General features: G+C 38.7%; 2 protein-coding genes across 2 annotated transcripts in view; both read left to right on the top strand.

Moving 5' to 3' along the window:
• Nucleotides 1–6972, top strand: part of lox (lysyl oxidase) — an 8239-nt gene extending 1267 nt beyond the window's left edge. The window contains exons 2-7 of the mRNA XM_032516936.1: nucleotides 1944–2052; nucleotides 2281–2412; nucleotides 2510–2666; nucleotides 3454–3549; nucleotides 4696–4811; nucleotides 6554–6972. Coding sequence (XP_032372827.1) covers nucleotides 1944–2052; nucleotides 2281–2412; nucleotides 2510–2666; nucleotides 3454–3549; nucleotides 4696–4811; nucleotides 6554–6560 — 617 coding nt within the window. The 3' untranslated portion in view covers nucleotides 6561–6972. The remainder of the gene's footprint in view (nucleotides 1–1943; nucleotides 2053–2280; nucleotides 2413–2509; nucleotides 2667–3453; nucleotides 3550–4695; nucleotides 4812–6553) is intronic.
• A 4067-nt stretch (nucleotides 6973–11039) lies between these two features.
• On the top strand, nucleotides 11040–18630 carry LOC116690156 (trichohyalin). The gene is made up of 6 exons (XM_032516932.1): nucleotides 11040–11107; nucleotides 12045–12141; nucleotides 12546–12887; nucleotides 13432–13710; nucleotides 15283–15432; nucleotides 16152–18630. Exons 2-6 carry the CDS (start codon nucleotides 12054–12056, stop codon nucleotides 17960–17962), a joined length of 2670 nt encoding a protein of 889 aa, XP_032372823.1. The 5' UTR covers nucleotides 11040–11107; nucleotides 12045–12053; the 3' UTR covers nucleotides 17963–18630.
• The last annotated feature ends 1636 nt before the right edge of the window (nucleotides 18631–20266 follow it).

The raw sequence follows: 20266 nt of genomic DNA on the forward strand, positions 1-20266 counted from the left end.
GGGACAATAAACATAACATTTCTGAAGAGCAAGTTTTGAAGGGGACAAAAATAATACTTCCACAGTTATAATTGTAGAGGATATACAGAGGAAAGTCTTAATACTATCATTAGTGTAGCAAGGAGATTGAACCATTATCCTCTTTTCTGTGTTTCTCTTGATTCAATGAAAAATCGGACCAAATTGACCAACAATATTTTTCTTTAAAACCATTTATTTATTGTTAAGTTTACAATCAAGCCACAAAAAATACCTTAAAACATAATGACTTATTTTGAGCAAAGTGACCCCATATAAAATATAGACAATGCTTTTGCACACTTGTTAAATTAGCTGATCATAATGTAAATTAGTGAGCCACTGGTGAAGCTCATCTGTTTACTCTGACAGCCCCATACCTCCAAAAATATAAACTAAGCTTAACACACTTACCTGAGACTCTATTAGGGATCAACCCATATGGATTTTTTTAGTGCCAATGTTGATTTTTCTTCTTTTTTTTTCCATCAGCCTTTGCCAAAGACCGATACGGGCTGCCGATTTTCGTGAGCCGATATTTGGAGTCAATACTGCTTTTGCTTCCCCAATTTATTTAATTTATCATAAAAATGACATGATGATGACAACAAATGTTACACGTCTCACTTCAAAAAGGATCATTTATTTAACTTTAAAAAAACACTATTTAACAAATAATAAAAACAGGTGAGGTAGAACAAGTAAAAAATAAGAGTTAAGTGCTGAAAATACTGAAAACACATATTTAAGCATAATTAAAATTCTGAAAATGAATTCTAAAAGTAATTTAGCCTAAAAACAATAATTATACTACTGCACACAGCTGCAATAAGCAAGCAAAATAATAAAGTGCACACTGTAGTATACTTAATTTCACTATTTACAACCTAAAAGTAGCCATTGAAATAAAGTGCTTGATTTGTAATTTAAGACATATGTTGCCATTGTTTCAGTTTTTCTACATAAAATAAAATGAGCAGGTCTAAGGCTAATATGCAAAGACAACACAGCAGTAGGTCTAAACAAAAATGTAAAAGAAGCTGGCAGACTTGTTAAACATAAATCAGCAGAGAAAAATACTGTGTAAATACCGCATCAATGTTAAAAGGTATAAATATTCAACCATGTATAAACATATCTCTCAAAGTTTTAAAAGCTCTCCTTCAGTTGACGCAGCACTCTCATACATTGCTGTGATGCATGTGTCCCGCTGAGTGAGTGACACACGCACGCACGCGCGCGCGCGCGCGCGCGCGCGCACGCACACACACACACACACACACACACACACACACACACACACACACACACACACACACACACACACACACACACACACACACACACACACACACACACACACACACACACACACACACACACACACACACACTCTTCTCTTTGGTTGCTGACACTGACTGAAAAACTCAACCACCATTAAACTGGATTGATAATGATACACGTCAGCAAACGGCTGTAAACACAAGTAAGGCATACACGGTGCACTTATGTCTGGTACATGATAAACATTTACAAAAATGAACATGTAAAATGTATCTCTCATCATTAAAGCTCTCCTTGAGCGCAGGGGCTGCGCTCTGATATCACTGCAATGGCAACTCCGCCCAGCTCCAAGTAGGGAGAGAGGGAGACAGTCTGGTGTGTCTGGCTGTCTGTTCTTGTATAACACATTGCACTTTTCTGCTCGTTTTCCACTTCTGCTTGGACGCAAACTGCATTTTGTTACTCTGCACAATGACAATAAAGTTGAATCTAATCTAAGCTACATTCATGAAAGAGGCTGACCAAATCAGCTCAGCATGCCTTTTCAATCGACTCCAAATCTAAAGGACTGTTTTATGTGCCTGAACAGCCAACCAGAGCCCAAACAGCTCCATGTGATCTAAAAGTGTTCCTGTTCGTAGGTCTCCCTGATCTGGTTCCCGACCCATACTACATCCAGATCGCCTCCTACATCCAGAGAATGTCCATGTACAACCTGCGCTGTGCTGCGGAGGAGAACTGCCTCGCCTCGTAAGATAACACCAGCTGTCAGGCTGTTATAGAGCTGGTGCTTGCTGGTTGTGGAGGGACGGCTGAAAGCCTGACTGACTGTAAAGTTTTATTCGGAGAAATAATTCTGTGTGTGGATGGCATGATGGTTTGGTTGTATATTAGCCATCCAGTGATGATGTGACAGTGATACGGTTTCTCCCTGCGATGGTTTCAGTGAAGGGATTTTTTAAACTTCTTCTCCTCCAGCTCCGCCAGCTCCTCCTCCGATTATGACACCAGAGTTTTGTTGAGGTTTCCCCAGCGGGTGAAGAACCAGGGAACCGCTGACTTCCTGCCCAGTAAACCACGATATGCCTGGGAGTGGCACAGCTGTCACAAGTAGGCAGCAAAACGTTAACAGCAGTATATGAGTGTGTTCGTTGAATTACCTGGTTAATACTTTTGTTGTCTTTCTTGTGTTGTTGTTGTTGTTCAGTCACTTCCACAGCATGGATGAGTTCAGCCTGTACGAGCTGCTGGACGCCCACACTCAGAGCCAGGTAGCCGAGGGTCACAAGGCCAGCTTCTGTCTGGAGGACACTTCCTGTGACCCGGGATACTACCGCCGCTTCGCCTGCACCTCACACACACAGGTACCAACACACTGAGACCAGAAAACAGAAAAAGATCAATCATCAGTAACAAACCGTACCCCAGGGAGAATAGCTTCCAGCTCATCCTGAAGCAAATGGGGTCAAAGAAACAAAAACAGTATGACACAGTTATACAAGACTGTCACTCCCCGATGTCAGTAGAGTGTAGATTTGGGTCGCGCATGCGTCACTTTGCGACGAGAGAAGTTGTGAGTTGCGCTTGTGTCAGTTTGCAACAATTAGCATACAAGATGCTAACGAGAGACTTCTGTAATGTCAATATAGTAAAAAATGGACATACCTATCGAAGTTAGTTCACTCCTGGTTACAAGTTAGCATCAAATACAACAAAGGGTGTCAGTTGAAAGGCGTTTTGAGCTAACGTTAGCAATCGATCAATCGTAGATAGCAAAAACGTTTTTGAAATGACTGCTAGCTTAGCTACAAGCTAGAAATCAAACACAACAAAGGCTGTCACTCGAATGGCGTTTTGAGCTAACGTTAGCAGTCAAACAATCTTAGATAATGATTTTAAAATGATTCCCATCTTCTGTTATTGTTTGTAATGAGAAGAAGTTTATTATTTCATGGATTTCACAAATTTCCGTTTGACAGTTACGTTGGAAACCGTTTAAATCTGAGCATGCGCAACTTACATCTGCACTTGACTCACATCGGGGAGTGACAAAGACAAACAAAAAATCAATACAAACGTGATGAATACACATTCGAAATTTCAGATATTGTGTGTGTGTGTGCGTGTGTGTGTTTGTGTTTGTGTGTACAGGGTTTGAGCCCAGGTTGTTATGACACCTACAACGCCGACATTGACTGTCAGTGGATCGACATCACTGACGTCTCTCCTGGAAGATACATCCTCAAGGTCCGTCAGCGTGCTGAGAAACAAAACGTTCTGTTTTTTTTCTTGTTTTGTGTTTCTAGACATGTGTTGTGTTTTTCTATTCACTTCCATACTTTTGAGGGATACATTTTTTAATATCGGAGGAAGGCTAATTCAAGGGTAACTGGACTATGATAAGGTTCTTGAAGACATTTCGTCTCCCATCCTTTTATCTAATTTTTTATTTGACCTTTATTTAACCAGGTAGGCCGTTAAGAACAGGTTCTCATTTGCATCGGCGACCTGGCAAAGAAAAGCATAATCATGCAAGACAACACCCAGTTTTACATCCAGTACAATACAAGAATACAGACTACAATAAGCTACGTAAAGTACAGTATCCTCAGTTGAAGTTTTTTTTTCTTTCTATATTTTCCTTATAACTCAATAGGGGTGTAACGGTACACAAATGTCATGGTTCAGTTCAAACCACAGTTTGGGTGTCTTGGTTCAGTGTGATAAGGGTACAACGGGAAAAAAACCAAATGCATCAAGATCCGTTTATTTTAATTCATTTTGACGGAAGTGCAAGTGTCAAAGACGGACACAATCCTCTTGATTTCAAACAATTGTACTGTATGTTGCACTCGTGGCTGAGTTAGCTCAATTGGTTGAGCAGGCGCACACACAGTATATAGATGTTTACGCCTCTACGCCGCGGGTTGGACTCCGGCCTGCGCCCCTTTGCTGCATGTCACTCCCCCTCTCTCTCTCCTTCCGTGTCGTCAGCTGTCTTTTGGCCTAAAATGCCCAAAAACCACCAAACAAACACTTTTCCAAAAGGCAACAGGTCACAACAGGCTATCAAACTGAAAAGCATCTCTTTTGCTGTAAAACTGACAATACGAGTAATCTGCTTCTGAAAAGAGTCCCCAACAAATGCATGACTTCCTCCTGTTTAAGTAACATTTTCCAAAATAGTGATCAGGTGTTTTAGGAAATATCTGAGTCTTTAAAAAAAACTTACTAACAGACTTGGAGCTGAGAGGATAGGGGTAGGAAAGTATGGAGAAACAGACTTACACATGGTCTTTTTGTGTGCTGAGTTGATGAAATAAAGAAAAATAGTCCTTGAAACTCGAGGAGAGGTGACCTGATGCACTGATGGCCCTTGTGTTGTCCTGACAGGTGACGGTAAACCCCCGGCAGCAGGTTCCAGAGTCCAACTTCAACAACAACGTAGTTCGCTGTGACGTCCAGTACACCGGCACCGCCGCTCACGTGTCTGGATGCACCACAACGTCGTAAGAAACCCTTTCTTCTTCTTCGGTTATTCCAGAGATCTGCATCAGGGGGTCTGGGCCACCTAGAGGGTCCTCAGAGTCGCTGCAGGGGGGCCGTCAAGTTATTGTTCAATAGTTTAAAAAAAGAAAGAATCCAACATATTATAAGTAAATATATGTTTTTGACTGTACACACCGTTGGTGAGGCTAACTGGCTATCCACAAATACAGTTAAGCTTCAGGATTTACTGATTCACATTTTAACATTAAAACATGATGATATGAATATGCCTTCAACTTTTATTGTAAAAGCTTAGTATTGTATGCACCATAAAAAAGTGTGTGCAAAGGCTTTAAGTCCCTTGTCCCTTACCCTACATTATTATGGTTCCAGTGTAACATTTTACATTTTATACTTTACGTATACACTGAACATAATTATAAATGCAACACTTTTGTGTTTGCCCCCACTTTTAATGAGTTGAACTCAAAGACCTAAGACGTTTTTACGTACACAAAACGCTTATTTCTCAAAATTATTGTTCATAATTCTGTCTAAATCTGTGTTAGTTACCACTTCTCCTGACCTCAACACCATATATTGACTGGTTAGATCTTTTAGTTCAGCTCATGGAAAAATGGGGGCAAAAACAAAAGTGTTGTGTTTATAATTTTGTTCAGTATATGTAGTAGGGGGTCCCTGCTTCGTCTCTCTTACGGGGTCCTTGTCCTCAAAACTGCCGAAGACCTGTGACTAATACTTTTGAGCTCTATGACAGTATTACTAATTTTGCAGACAGTGGCAGTGTACCTTACAAAGATTTCTTTTGTTTTATTAGTAACTTATACATTTTAAAAATCACATTTTTAGCATTATTATTCAGATTTGTGAGTAGAGATATGGATGTATCAAATGAATGCATTTCAAACCTAACTTCTTTAACATCAATCAGCTCCTCAATTCACATTTCACTAATGAAACATGTTAAAAGTTGTCATTTTTTGATAATTTTTCAAGAATAGATTCAATTAATGGATTCAATTTTAATGACATAAATGTGTCTGGGTTGTGTGAAAATGTTTTGAGTTCATGTGTGTCTTTCTAAAAGCTTGAGAAACAAAACCCTTTAGACATAGATATTAAAAAACCAAACGGGTTTATATCTTTCCCCTCTTTGTTTTTACTGGCTGTGTATGGGCACCCAAATATGCTTCATATCAAAGCCACTGAATGGTGGCAGTAGCTCAGTCCATAGGGAGTTGGGTTGTGAACCAGAGAGTTGCTGGTTCAAGTCCCCATATGGACCAAAGTACAGAGTGTGGTTTGGTAGCTGAAGATGCTACTCAGGTGCTGTTGAGCAAGGCACTGTACCCCCCCAACTGCTCAGGGAAGCTGGTCTGGCACTGGCAGCCCACTCACTCTGACATCTCTCCATTTGTGCATGAATAGGTCCTGAGCGTGTGTGTGTGTTAGGCCTGTGTGTAGTGATAACTAACAAAACAGAGTGTAAATTGTAATGTAATTTCCCCACTGGGGGGGATCAATAAACAGTACAACATTTAACATATTCAGGGGGCTGTTTCCCAGAAAACAACTGTAAAAATTCAACTTTTTAGAAAACCTTGTGGTTCCTTTTAACAGAAAGGATATAGGACAGAAAAGATAGAACTATTGATATATTTTCAACCTTGTATCTGACATCATCTGCCAATCTTTAACGATCATTTAGTGATTGATTTGGTTGTTCTTTTGTTTCTTGCAGCTACTGAGATGAATTCATATAGGCTTGAACACAAACGGACCAAACGGGGAGCGCTACAGAAGAATGAAGCTTAAAGTCGCATGTGACTAAATTCATTAATTTATAACCTGGTTAAAGCAAATACTGATTTTTAGACCTGTTGTAAAACAAAAGTTTTTACATGTTGTGTCCCCCAAACTGAATTTAACCAAAAATGCCACAAGATGGAGACAAAATAAGTTGCTGATGTAAATCCTGCTTGGACTTACAAACCAATGTGTCTTTTTGTTGGTGAATGCTGTATAGTGTGTATCCATAGTACACAGTGTGTGTACTTGTTCTCAGCAACCACACGTACCTGCAGAGCTGTATATAGGCGAGCTCACATCTCATGTTATCAATCTGCATTATCACGTTAATAAAGCTTGCTTGAATGTGAACAGCGTTGACTCTGAATGTGTTATCTCTCAGTGACACCTGCATCCATCAGAAACAATACACTTCACATTCTTCCTGTGTATCAATGTTGTTTTATCCTTAACATTTTAACAGTACAGTTTAATGGTTGGCCTAAAGGCATGGTTTTATAAAAAAAAAAATATATAAAGAAACAGCAATGTGAGTCTCTGAAACAGTTTAAGGTTTATTTCATTTAAAGCTAAAAAAAGGTTACAGTGGAAATTCCAACAAGGCCTTCAATTTAAACCATGTCCAACAACACAATCTGATCTCAATTATCTATGATGCTACAATTATATAAAAGGCAGTGTGCAAGCCCTAACCTGTTAACATGGCAGCCGAAATTTAAAAAAACGGACACGCCACACAGCTGACAGGCTCACGCCACGCAGGCAGCGTGCAGGAGCCCTTGGAAATGAAGAATCTTTAAGCCTTGGAGCTGCTGAGCCAAGGGACCCTATACCTTCGCCCAAAGGGCAGAAGGTGGAACTTCTGGTGTGAGGACTGGGAAGGGTCGGCCAAGATGTAAAGTGGCCTTTCTGACCAGATGTCTCTTGTACACAGCATAGTAGTCTTGCATTGTCAGACCTATCTCCACATCACTGTGGAGTAAAGTAAATAGAGACAGTTACATTCAGGGACACAGCTCTGGGTTGTTTACATTTCTTTACACCAATCCCAACCATCTGGGGCTGCGCTAAGCTCCGTACACAGCGACTGTGCCTCTGTAAAATGGTCTCGAAAAGGAACTTATTTTGGTGGTACATTTAAACCCCGGTAAAGAAAACGCCACATGTAATATTAAATTAACTGTTCACACAATATAGTAACATGAGCTATTTAAGTTAGATGCATACATGGTTAAAACTAATTTGCTTTTACCCGAGTGTACTTTGTCAGTAGCAATTCCCCGCCCATCGTTCCCAAAACGTCCCAGTTAGAGAGTATGTGTCATTCTCTGAAAGAACCAAGCAGCATTGGTTCCAGACTGAGAAAATTCCCACTAACGTTGTGAGATATGGCATGCCTTGGCAAAGGCACTCAAGTGTCCTTCTAGTTTTATGAAGGTTTCTGGCTGACAAAAAGCACTGCTTTCAATGACACCTACTGGATCCCATGAGCAACCTCCACCCACTATCCCCCTCTGAATCACTAAGTACTTATAACTGCTGTGGAGTGAGAAAGTGGAGAGGCCAAGTAAAATACATACCGGGAGGATAACAGGTTTAGATTAATTATGTCTGATTACATTATGGGAATCCCTGCAGAGAGAGACCTTTTTTGTTAAATAGTAAAATCCTCGTTTAACCAGAAACTGCTCTGAAATCCCAATCGCCAAACTCACCGGACTAATTAATAGAAATAATTTTAGAATGTATAGAGCCAGCATATTTTCATGTGGCGAGGCCAACTAAAATAAACACCGGGAGGATAGGACACGTTTAGCTTCAAATCTGATAACATTATGGAAAGGATCCCTACAGGGACAAACATTTTTTGTTAAATAGTAAACCGGACTTACCAGACTAAACATAGTTTCAACATGTATAGAGCCAATCATATTTTCATTTATAAATTAGTGAATTAACGTGAATAGGTATCCCTATTGTGCACATTGGTCCTGTATGTTTTAAATTCAGCACTGTACTTTTTTGTTGTATTTTGGCATGTAACATTTAAGAAATTTTGGATAATCAAGTTCAGACAAAGATGCTCAAATAAATGTTTTCTCAGCTGTACTTTCACTGCATGGTGATCTGTAGAGCCAATAGCCAATGTAAGTAAACTGGTACCAAGAAGGCATGCTATTGAGTGGATTAGACATAATGTTTATCCAGATATACTATATATATACGTTTTTCCTTGCCTTTTTCACCTAGTGCTTGCTCTTGGTGGGAATTGTTGGGTTTCTGTAAATAACATCACAGAGTTCGGTCTAGACCTGCTCATTCATGAAAAGCGCAATGAGATAACTGTTGTGATTTAGTGCTATGTAAATTAAAATTGAATTGAATTGAATTTATATATATATAGCTCTAAAATTACATTTAAACGTGATTTCATATATTCTTTATTCTTCCACATTCATTCATCATTATGTTCTTTATTTGTTTATATACAGTACACATAGTGACTACATCTAAATTGATAACTACCAGATGATTAGTAAATCTAAATCATTTTTACTCAGAAATCTATTAAATCTAACATTTTGTTACTTTTGTTATTTTGTACTTCATTTTATGTTTTAAATGTTAATTCATTTGAAGTATTTTGATCAAAGTATCTTTTTAAGTAACTATTGGTCTCACTTTTTGCAGTGTAGATGTCCGTGCATGAGTCACCTCGATCCACTGTCCCCCTCTGAATCACAAAGTACTCATAACTGCTGCTGGAGGATAGAACATGTTCACCTTCATGTCTGAAATCATTACGGAAAGGATTCCTACAGAGATACACATTTTCTTTATAGTAAATTTTGTGTTTTTTAACCAAAAGAACACTGCCAAACTAATACTTTAAGCGTATATGGAGCCAGCATATTTTCACGTGTAAATTAATTAATTAAAAGGTTTTGTTTCAACCTAGTCTATATTCAGTGGGGTTCAAAAGTTTGGCCACCCCAGGTAAAAAGTTGTATCAATGTGCATAAAGAAGCCAAGAAAAGATGTAAAAATCTCCAAAAGGCATCAAATGAAAAATTAGACATTTGTAAAATATGTCACAATAAGTTAGATTTTATTTACATCATTTACACTTTCAAAATAACAGAAAACAAAAAAAGGACGTCTGCAAAAGTTTAGGCACCCTGCAGAGTTTATACCTTTAACTGCCCCCTTTGGAAAGCTGAGACCTGACAGTGTCATGGATTGTTCTCAATCATCGTCTGGAAAGACCAGGTGATGTCAATCTTAAGGTTTTAAATGTCCAGACTCATCTGCCCTTGCACCAACAATCAGCACCATGGGTTCTTCTAAGCAGGTGTCTAGAAAACTGAAACTGAAAATAGTTGACGCGTACAAAGCGGGAGAAGTCTACAAGAAGATAGCAAAGTGTTTTCAGATGCCAATATCCTCTGTTCGGAATGTAATCAAGAAATGGCCGTCATCAGGAACAGTGGAAGTTAAAGCAAGATCTGGAAGACCAAGAGAAAGATCAGACAGAACATTTTGCAGGATTGTGAGAAAAACAAGTCCAAACCCACGTTAGACTGCACGATCCATCCAGGAAGACCTGGAGACACTGGAGTTGTGGTACACCATTCCAAAGAGATACTTGTACAAGTACGGTCTTCATGGAAGAGTCATGAGAAGAAAACCTCTTCCACGTCCTCACCACAAAAATCAACGTTTGAAGTTTGCAAATGAACATATAGACAAGCCTGATGCATTGTGGGAACAAGTTCTGTGGACGGATGAGGTTAAAATTGAACTTTTTGGCCGGAATGGGCAAAGGTACGTTTGGAGAAGAAAGGGCACAAAATTTAATGAAAAGAACCTCTGTCCAACTGTTAAGCATGGGGGGGATCAATCATGCTTTGGGGTTGTGTTGCAGCCAGTGGCACAGGGAACATTTTACAAGTAGAAGGAAAAAACGGATTCAATAATATTTCTGCAAATTTTGGACGCATGTAAACGTCTTCTCTGCTGTTTGAGTTTATGTTTAGTTGCCACTTTGTGTAATAAAATGTTTACTTTTATAATGATGAAACAATTAGACAAATTCTGGAAGCAGCAATTGGCACAGATAAGGTGCAGAGTGCAGCTGTCTGTCTCCATCAGCTGTATGGGACCATTGGACTCGGTTTTCACGGGCAGCATTTTTAACCGCACTAATTATTTTGATACACATTTTATGTTTTTAGCCAGAATTGCATTAATCTAAACTCCCTTAAAATCCCTTTTATCACACAACAGCCTGAAATAAAATAACTTAAATGGGCTTTAATTGAACTTCTAATATGACTGTATTGAAGACATTCATAACGTTGTGCACTAGCACTAGGCTGCTGGAACGAGAACACGCTTTTTATTCCAGGTGACCGGAAGCAGCAGCCATCTATTTGTTGGACTTTGGCCGTGTCTCCTTGGGGAGATTTCCAGAAACACACAACAGGTATGCAAACGTTTAAATAATGTGTATGATGTGTTCATGTGTTTAGGATTGGACTTAATCTCGTTTATGATATTCGACATTATTTTTTATTTTTTATGATATAAAGAAAAAAAGGGTTATAGCCGTCCGACCCAACCCCAGAGAGTGTTATCAACATCACAACGTGCAGGAAATTATACAGAACGTATAATGAATTGAATCACTCTATATTGCAACTATATACCCAGGATCTTTAGAGCATGTAGGTTACTTTGAGTTTAAAATAAATAGCCTCTTTTTATTCACATTATCGCTCCTTTTGTTACAAGTGAAAGTGAAACTATAAGCTCCAACGCCAAATCAATGATCGCTTTATGTTTTATACGATTGTTGTCGTGTTATAAGATCAGCTCACACAATGATCCATAATTAGTTTCATATGCGCCGTTCATAAAAGTGTTTAATGTATTAACGACCGGTTAAAACATGCCTCACACTGACGATGTTTAGTTATTAATGTCATAAATCCGAAATTAAAAGTGACAAACTCCCCGATTGGTGTCATGTTCTGTATCTGCTCATTCATTTTTGTATTTAGGACGCTTTGCTGAGCTTGTATGAAGACATAAAGAGTAGAAATGTCTCCATTAATATTTCAACTCGTTTAAATTGACTATACTTATTGTTTGGGGTCCCAAAGACCACATTACATTCACTCAAGTACTGTACTGTGTGAGTACACATTTAAGGTTCTCATATTTTACTTTTTGAATTTCCAGTTTATGCAACTTTTAAAAAAACACAATGAAGATAATAGTTAAAAACAGTGTTTTGCATGTTGCTGAACTTCGGAGTTAAGTGCATGAATTCATCAAAAGTGATTTGAAAAATAAATGAAATATTTTCATTTATTTTTTAAATCACTTTTCCTACAGTTTCATTTGTATTTTTTCTTTAGAGCTCCGGGATGCTTGGCAGACTGTCCCAGTGTGGTGCATTCACTGTCCTGGTTTTTCACCCTGTTGTCTTCCTCACCCTGATACACTCATGTAGAGGTGAATTCCACACATCACTTACAGTCTATTCATGCTAACCTGTTTGTTTGTTAAGATCCTCATTAGCTTCTGTCTGTCTTAAACAGAAGCTACTCTTCTTCTATTATTTAATAAGAATATTAGATAAGTTGAATACATCTATCTGTAACCTTCATACTCACAATATATCTGGAGAACAACAAAAACCTACATCAAAGGTACAACAATACATGAACTTACTGTATGTAAATAACATACAAAAAATAAACCATACATCAGACAACGCTCAACAAAAGACCAAAACGTGACCAATTCATACAGTTGCTCACATAATCATTTAATCATTACATGTGCTGAAGAATGTCTTAGAAACGCATGCACGATTGTCTCTATGCTGCAGAAATGACAATCATGTTTGTTTTCAGGTCAGTCTGAGGTGATTGGTCCATCTCAGCCAATAGTGGCCCTCATTGGTGAGGACATCATTCTTCCGTGTTACCTGGTACCTGCCATGAATGCCTTCGACATCACCATGGAGTGGGCGAGGCCAGACCTGGACCCCAGGTTTGTCCTGGTGTGGCGTGACGGCGTGGAACTGGAGATTAAAAAACATCCGTCCTACAGGGGCCGAACATCTCTGTTCACTGAGGAACTGAAACACGGAGCCGTGTCCCTGAAACTCTCCAAAGTGAAAATATCTGATGTGGGAACATACAGATGCTTCATACCAGTACTAGGCAAATCCGCTACTGTTCAGCTTGTTGTAGGTAAGTGGGAGGAAACATGTCATTCAACCACTAACGATTATGAGATTGAACGTGTCCCAGGACTGTAACAATTATTACATTATTTTCTGATTGTCAATTTTTTTACATAATATGTTCAGCTCGAGTGATGCTAGTTGACCCTATACACGGTCATAGCAACAAAATTGAAAGGGGGTATACGGTTTAACTTTATAGGCTGTGTACCTGTGTTATTACTATATTATTTGGGGTCTCATAAAAGTAATATATAACCAAAAGAATAATCCAAGAAATCCCTTAAAACTTTATTTTGTTTGAAAAAGTAACAAAAACATTAGACTGAAAGAGACAATGATATCGTTAATCACAATTAATCCTAGATAATTAACTTTACAGTAAAATTTGGAATTGTGTCTCTAGCGAGCCTCCTGTAAATGAGGACTCGAGCAGCAGCGTTCTGAATCGGCAGCTGGCAAATAGATTTTTAGTACAGTGCTGGGTTAGGACGATAGTTAGCTAGGCACGCTAACATTAGCATGTCTCATCCAAAGCCTCTCATCTTTAGGCGCCGTCTCCCCACCTGTAATCCAGAGCAGTAAAAACCTCAGTGCAGGGGTTCTCCAGTGTGAGTCTGAAGGCTGGCACCCAGAGCCTGAGGTGCTGTGGCTGGACGGTGATGGGAACCTCCTCTCTGCCGGACCCACGGAGACTCTCCGAGGTCCTGATGGACTCTACACTGTCAGCAGCAGAGTGGTTGTGGAGAAGAGACAAGGCAACAACTTCACCTGTAGAGTCCAGCAGCAGGACATAAACCAGACCAGAGAGACACACCTCCACGTCCCAGGTCAATATAGTTTAACCTTCCTGTTGTCCTCGGGTCAAATTGACCCATTTTCCTATATCAATGTTCTTTTTAATTACCCAAAATAACGTGATAGATTCCACACAATGCTCTTTGGGGGGGATTTTGATGGGTAATTTTGGGTTGTCTTATTCAGTTTTATAACATTTGAAAAACAAATTGAAGTGGTTTTGAAGTAGTATTGAGTAAAAGTTGACATATTCCAGTCTGTGATTATCCATCAACATACATTCCTTTTAATTTTAGTCTAAATAATTCCTAATTTCTGGTTTTCTAACTCAAACATTAGGTGTAATTACCTATAAATGAGGTTTATTGACCATGAATTCAAAATTATAACTGTAAAACGAAAGTTAATAAGTTAGTGTTGCGCAGTGTTGAAAACGTCAAAAAAGGGACAAACATTGGGGGAAAAAAAGCATCTAAAGTGTTGAAAAAAGGGACAGAAATGTAAGAAAAACAACACAAGGGTTACTATATCTTTGATATATGTTTAATAAGTTTAATATACTTCTGTATGTTCAGCATGGGATCATTTAGAGAGACACTTTGGTTCCGATTTTATGTGTTCTGTTTTAAAAAATTAAGAAAAAGGAAAATTCCCTGCACACAAGTGTCGGATTTCCGGGAACTTTCTTTTTTCTTTCTTTTTAACCTTTGTTTATACTTGAGAGATCATTGAGGGGTTGGGTACCAAAACCCGGTGCTAACACAGCTCCGGTGCATGAACGGCCGGTATCCACCGGACCGAAAATCAACGCAGATTTCGGTGCTTCATTTCGGTGCCAAATGCTTGTGCTGCTCTCTGAAACTCTGAAAGACTTTAGAGGCAACAGAAGCATCACTGCCTGTGACGCTAGTTAACACGTCACTTGACAGCCGGTAACGTTAGCCTACCACGTTAGCCTTGACCACCTTTGTCAGAAGATTAAGATCATGTGAAGTAGTCCTACCAAACCACACTACAATGTTACCTGTCAATATACTCTCAATTGTACAACGGTAGAATTCCTTTAGAATATTAAGAGACATACCATATTTCTCAAGACACCTCAAAAAATATAGCCTCTGATGTGCCTTCTTAATGGCACATCTGACGTTGTCAGAAAGATGGTGCGTTTACTTGAAACTAGTAAGCCTCGGGGTGCATTCCAAGTTATTGTAAAATACCATATTCCCTAATACCCTGTTTTTTTAAGTATCGTTTCAGCACCGGTATAAAAAACCAACAAAAACAAAACGATACCCGATCCTGCTGAGGGGTGACCCTCCTTTACAATCACATTAAGTCAATTACATAGATAAAGAATGGAAAAACAAAAACACAGAAGAGAAGCAACACCATCATAAAAACACTAGTAAGGTGCCAAAACGTTCTAAATTGGAAAAAATAATTTGATAGATAAATTAGGATAATCAGGATTTTAAATCAATTATGATTGACAATTATGGAAATCACTTACAATTAGAAACCTAATTTGCTGCAACAGTCAGGAGAAAAGTGGTGTGTGTGTTACTTTCTACTCTTATACGTTCTGTCTTATACCATTTCAGATGAGTTCTTCATGGTCCCCAGTACTGCCAGTACTCCCAGTACTGCTGGTAGTCCAGGTCTTATTACTGGCTCAGTTATTGGTTGTGCTCTTCTGCTGTTAATAGCTGTGGTTGTCTTTGTTGTGTGGAAATGGAGACAAAAGAAATTCAGTAAGTAACAAACTGATTGTGCTCATTTCTAAATGTTCTGCTGTTTTTCAGCTTTTTGGTGATCTGGTTTTGACTGATTTGACTTTAAATTTAATAAGCATTATTTTAATGTAAAATCCGTGGTGGAAGAAATATTAAGATCCTTTACTTTAGTAAAAGTACCTTAGAAACTGTGAACATACTCTACTACAGGTAAAAGTCCTGCATTTAAAAACTAACTTTAGTTAAAGTATTTGAATTTCATTATCAAAACATACTTAAAAAGTAGAAGAGTACTCATTGTGGAGCTTAGGAAGTAGGAGAATTTTCTCAACCCATGAAGGAACACTTCATCCTTCAGTTCATCACAATCATTCAACATCAACACATGTGGAGGTACGTGGTTTTCACTGGACAGGAAGGGGATGGAAAACTGTCATCTGACAATAATCTAAAGCTGTCAGACAAATGGAGTGAAGTACAAGTAGGCCTACATTATTTACATCTGAGATGTAGTAGAAGTATAAAATGGAAATATTGAAGTGAAGTACATTTGTAATTTGTACTCAGTAATTCAGTTTGATGGCGTTATAAATACTAAAAATAAATAAACCCTATACTAACAGACTGTAGGATTTGTAGGATTAATAAAGCATATCTTAATCTTAAATAAGGAAATATTAACACAGAAAAATCTAATAGAAACGTCATTTGTTTCTCCTGCTTCTCTATTCACACAGAAAACAAGAGGAGGAGCCCCGAGGACGGAGCTGAACACACAGAGGAAGAGAACAAGCTCACATCCAAATGTGATAACACAGGATTCCAGATTCTGAATGAGCGAGAAGGAGAAAATGCTCCGCTGATGGCAGGGAGAGAGGAAGAGAATAATGTGATTGGAGCAGAGGACGAGGACAGAGCTCAAAGTGAACATAAAGAAGAAACCCAACACAACCAGACCAAACCAGATGTGGACAGGGCAGAAGGAGAGAGAGACGTTACATCTATAAAGAATGAAAACGTATCTCTGATTCCAACAGAGGTAGAAAAACACCAAAAACAAGACATGACAGGAAGAGAAGTAAAAGATGATGGAGACGAGGGTGGAGCAGAGCAGACGATGGAACCAGTTAAAGCAGATTCAGGACGTTCACTGGTGCTGGTGGCAGAAGGACCAAAAGAGCAGCTGCAAAGTGTCCGCGCTGATCAGGAGGAAGAGAAAGAAGAAGAGACATGGCCAGAACCAATGACTGATGTGCACAAGAAAAAGCAAAACATTAAGAAAAAGAGAAAAAAGAAAGAGAACTCGAAGAAGCTCCAGGAGGAACAGAAAGAACAGGGGCAACAGGAGATAGAAAGAAATATTCAACCAGAAGAGCAGAAAACACAAGAGAGAGAGAAAGATGAGATGGAACCACAGACAGAAAAGGATAACCAACATGTTCTACAAGACAGAAAGCAGGACACCAGTAAGGCAGGACATGAGGAAAAGAAAGGGAAAGATCAGGAGGAAAACCAGAGTTACATTACGACAACTACACAAAGAAAGGCAGGAAACCAAATGGAGAAAATCAATGAGAGTATGGAGAAGACAGAGGAAGAGAAGATGGAGAAAGAGAAGAAGAGGCAGTCAGAGGAGCAGGACATTTTAAAGAGGAATGAGGACAAGATAGAGACCAAAACACAGACAGGGGATGTCAACCAGCAAGGGTTAGATGCCAGCAAACAAGAGGCACAACACGAGGATGAGACGGGTAAAGATCAGGAGGAAGAGCAGAGGAAGATGACTCCAATGGAAGAACGGCCAGAAAGCCCAAAGGTGCAAATGAATGAGAACTCCAAGGAGACAGAGATAAAGAGAAGTCAGAGTGAGAATAATGAACTGATGCCATCAGTCAGTATTAGTGAAGTTACAGAGAATCCAGATCTCAAGACACATCAAGAAACAGCAGGGAGACAAGAGCAAAGGCTCCAAGAGGAGAATCATCTCCAGGCAGAGGAACGGGTGAGAAATAAGGAAGAAACATCCGGGAGAAATCAGAAAGAACAGCCAGAGGAATCCTCCAAGAAGGTAGAAGAAGAGGGTGAAGAAGAGGAGATGGAGAGTGGCAAAGAAGCTGACTCTGATGAACCTCAAAAGACGTCCAAGAAGATCCAACAAGGACAGGTACAGGCAGAGCAACATCTGGACGTAAAGGAGGGAATCCCAGAGAAGATAAAAGTGTTTACCGCAGAGAGAGGAGGTGAGAGGCAGGGAGTACAGCAACAAGAGCCTATGGATAACAACAGAAGACGTTCCATAAAGGCCGAGAGAAGAGGAAAACGACAACTTAAACAAGAGAAGGAGTTCAATGTGAGTCAAAAACAGACAGGCAAGAAGAAGAGGTGTCATGAAGAAGACAGTGAGCCAACACAGAAGAGGTCCAAAAAGTCTGAAGAGGACGTCAACATGGAACAAGACCTAATAGATACAGAAGAAATGGAAGTGAATTCACAACAGGATCAAGCATGTATGTGTGAGGAAGACCAAGAGGAGGACATGGACCTTTAGGAAAAAAAGCAAGAAACTCAAAGAAGAAGCAGGACGCCATTTACAACATTTACATTGTTCAGCTATTGGCAGCTAGTGTATGACAGTTTTTATTTTTCATTTCAACCACAAGAAAACATTGCAGAATTTTATTATCATTTTTCTCGGGAGCAGAGGAATAAATATCAGCAAACTAGAGATTCACTAATATCTCTTTTCCCAATTGTTTTTATATTGTGATGTGTCCAAGATAATGTCCAGGACTCTCGTGCATCAGATTGGTCGTGTGCAGGATGAGGTTAAATTTGTGTTTTAAGTTAAAACTTCAAAGCAAATATATTGTGAGTAAATTTGTGTAAATGAATGTAATACGTGTGGTTTGTTGGATTGTCTTGTGTATAAAACATCTATTCATGTTCTGAGCAAGTCCTTTGGCTGAGACACATCAGCAATGTGTTGAGAAAATATGACGATGCACAGACGCTGACAGCTCGGATTGTTTTCTTTTAACGCGGATTTACATATTTGAGCACTGTTATTCTCTCTATCATAATTTTTAAAGCCTTCTCTTACAATAGGCATCAAGCAGGTCAAGGTGATATGATGATAGTGTGCCAAAATGATGTAAAAACATATATTTTTTTTATATTATTCTGTATTATTTTTATGAAAATGTTGCCAGCGAAGTGCTCTATGGCCGTTTTATGTTCTTTTTGCATGAAGTGTTTCATTCACCCGTGAGTATGCAAACAAAGGCTTTACCGTGGGATAGAAGATTCTGGCCTGATAATAAAATACTAAAATACTCCTGCTTTTAATGAACTGCTTATTTCATAAAGCATAACTAAAGCAGAGCCATTTATATATTAAAACAAGTGGCAGTTCTCCTTTCATTGAGGCTGTTGAACAGTTTCAGAGTGTGCCACTAGATGGCCCTGAGGGGTATCCACTGAGCCGATGAATTAGACTCCACTGGCCCACAGCGGAGTCCAGAGGCTGTTATTATGGAAACACAGAGGACATTTATAGACTCGTCTGTGGTGCAGCTTCTGTGTTTTTCCCTTTCTGACAGACTACAACTTATGCAACTACATGCATGACGTCAAACGTCTGATTTTGGAGGATGAATGGAGCCTCCTGTCACTCAAACTAATGTTAAGATATGAATGCAGTCAAATAAATAATTGAATCACACACATAGCAACTATATTCAGGATTAAAATAACAGTTTTCTACAATTAAATACACTTAGAGTTCTCCAAAAGGCTCAACAAGAAGTTATAAAAGCAAGTACGCTTGATTTTAATATGTCAAACATTTAAAGAATATGAATTACCGACCAATCAATGTGGTTTGTTTTTTATAAGTCATCATTTTGATTGTCCTGGCTAGAAAATAATGGAAGTGGTTAAAAAAATATATATGTAAATAATAATTCAGAAAAAATAGAACATTATAATTACAATTCAATTCATTTCAGAATACATGCAATACATTAATGAGAAAATAAATCCTCATCAGAAGCGAAGTTGTACTGTGGTGTTTTATTATAAGGATAACGGACCGATGGAACCCATGGCTCCACTTCCTCGGTCTGAGCGGCTGTTCTCTGCAAAGATCGTCTATTAAAACGATGACTCGGCAGGAAACAAAAAATGGGAAATCTGTCGTACTGACACTGCTGCTTCACCTTCCACAGAACAGAACTGCAATAAATATTGATAAATGTTGTCACTTATATTATCAAAATAAGCTCAATAACATACCCTACTTTAAAAAATGTATAATATTGTAGCCTGTTTTAACATGCACATAGGCTACATAACATAAACACTACATTTGACTGACAGAGTTACTTCTTAGATTACAGTTTTGTATCCCCTTTGTGTCCACTGAAAAACCATGTATTTCCAGATTTTGACAAACTAAATGTGTTTACCCAAGCTAAATAAAGCCCTCAAAAAGTCTCTTGGATCAGCTGGAAATTAAAATATGTTTCCAAAAAACAAAGAGGTCACAAGCTGAAAGCAGGGCTGTTTTTGTGACACCATTGAAACGTTGACTACGTAGTTTGCACAGGATAATAAACAAATATAATTCAAAATTAAGGACTTTTACATTGCCACAGACTATTTTTACACTGTGTTAGGTTAGAACTACTTGCCTACTTAAAGTAAAAATATATTCCATGCAAATATACTGCAAATCAGAAACCAATATAACGCCTATTTGCCCTGACAGATGACAGTAAAAGTGTTATCTCTCTTCTTTCTGACTAATATGGGACTCGGAAACGTGCTCAGAGTGAGCCCTCCTCTCATTTCC

Source organism: Etheostoma spectabile, chromosome 5, assembly GCF_008692095.1.
Source record: "Etheostoma spectabile isolate EspeVRDwgs_2016 chromosome 5, UIUC_Espe_1.0, whole genome shotgun sequence".
NCBI lineage: Eukaryota > Metazoa > Chordata > Actinopteri > Perciformes > Percidae > Etheostoma > Etheostoma spectabile.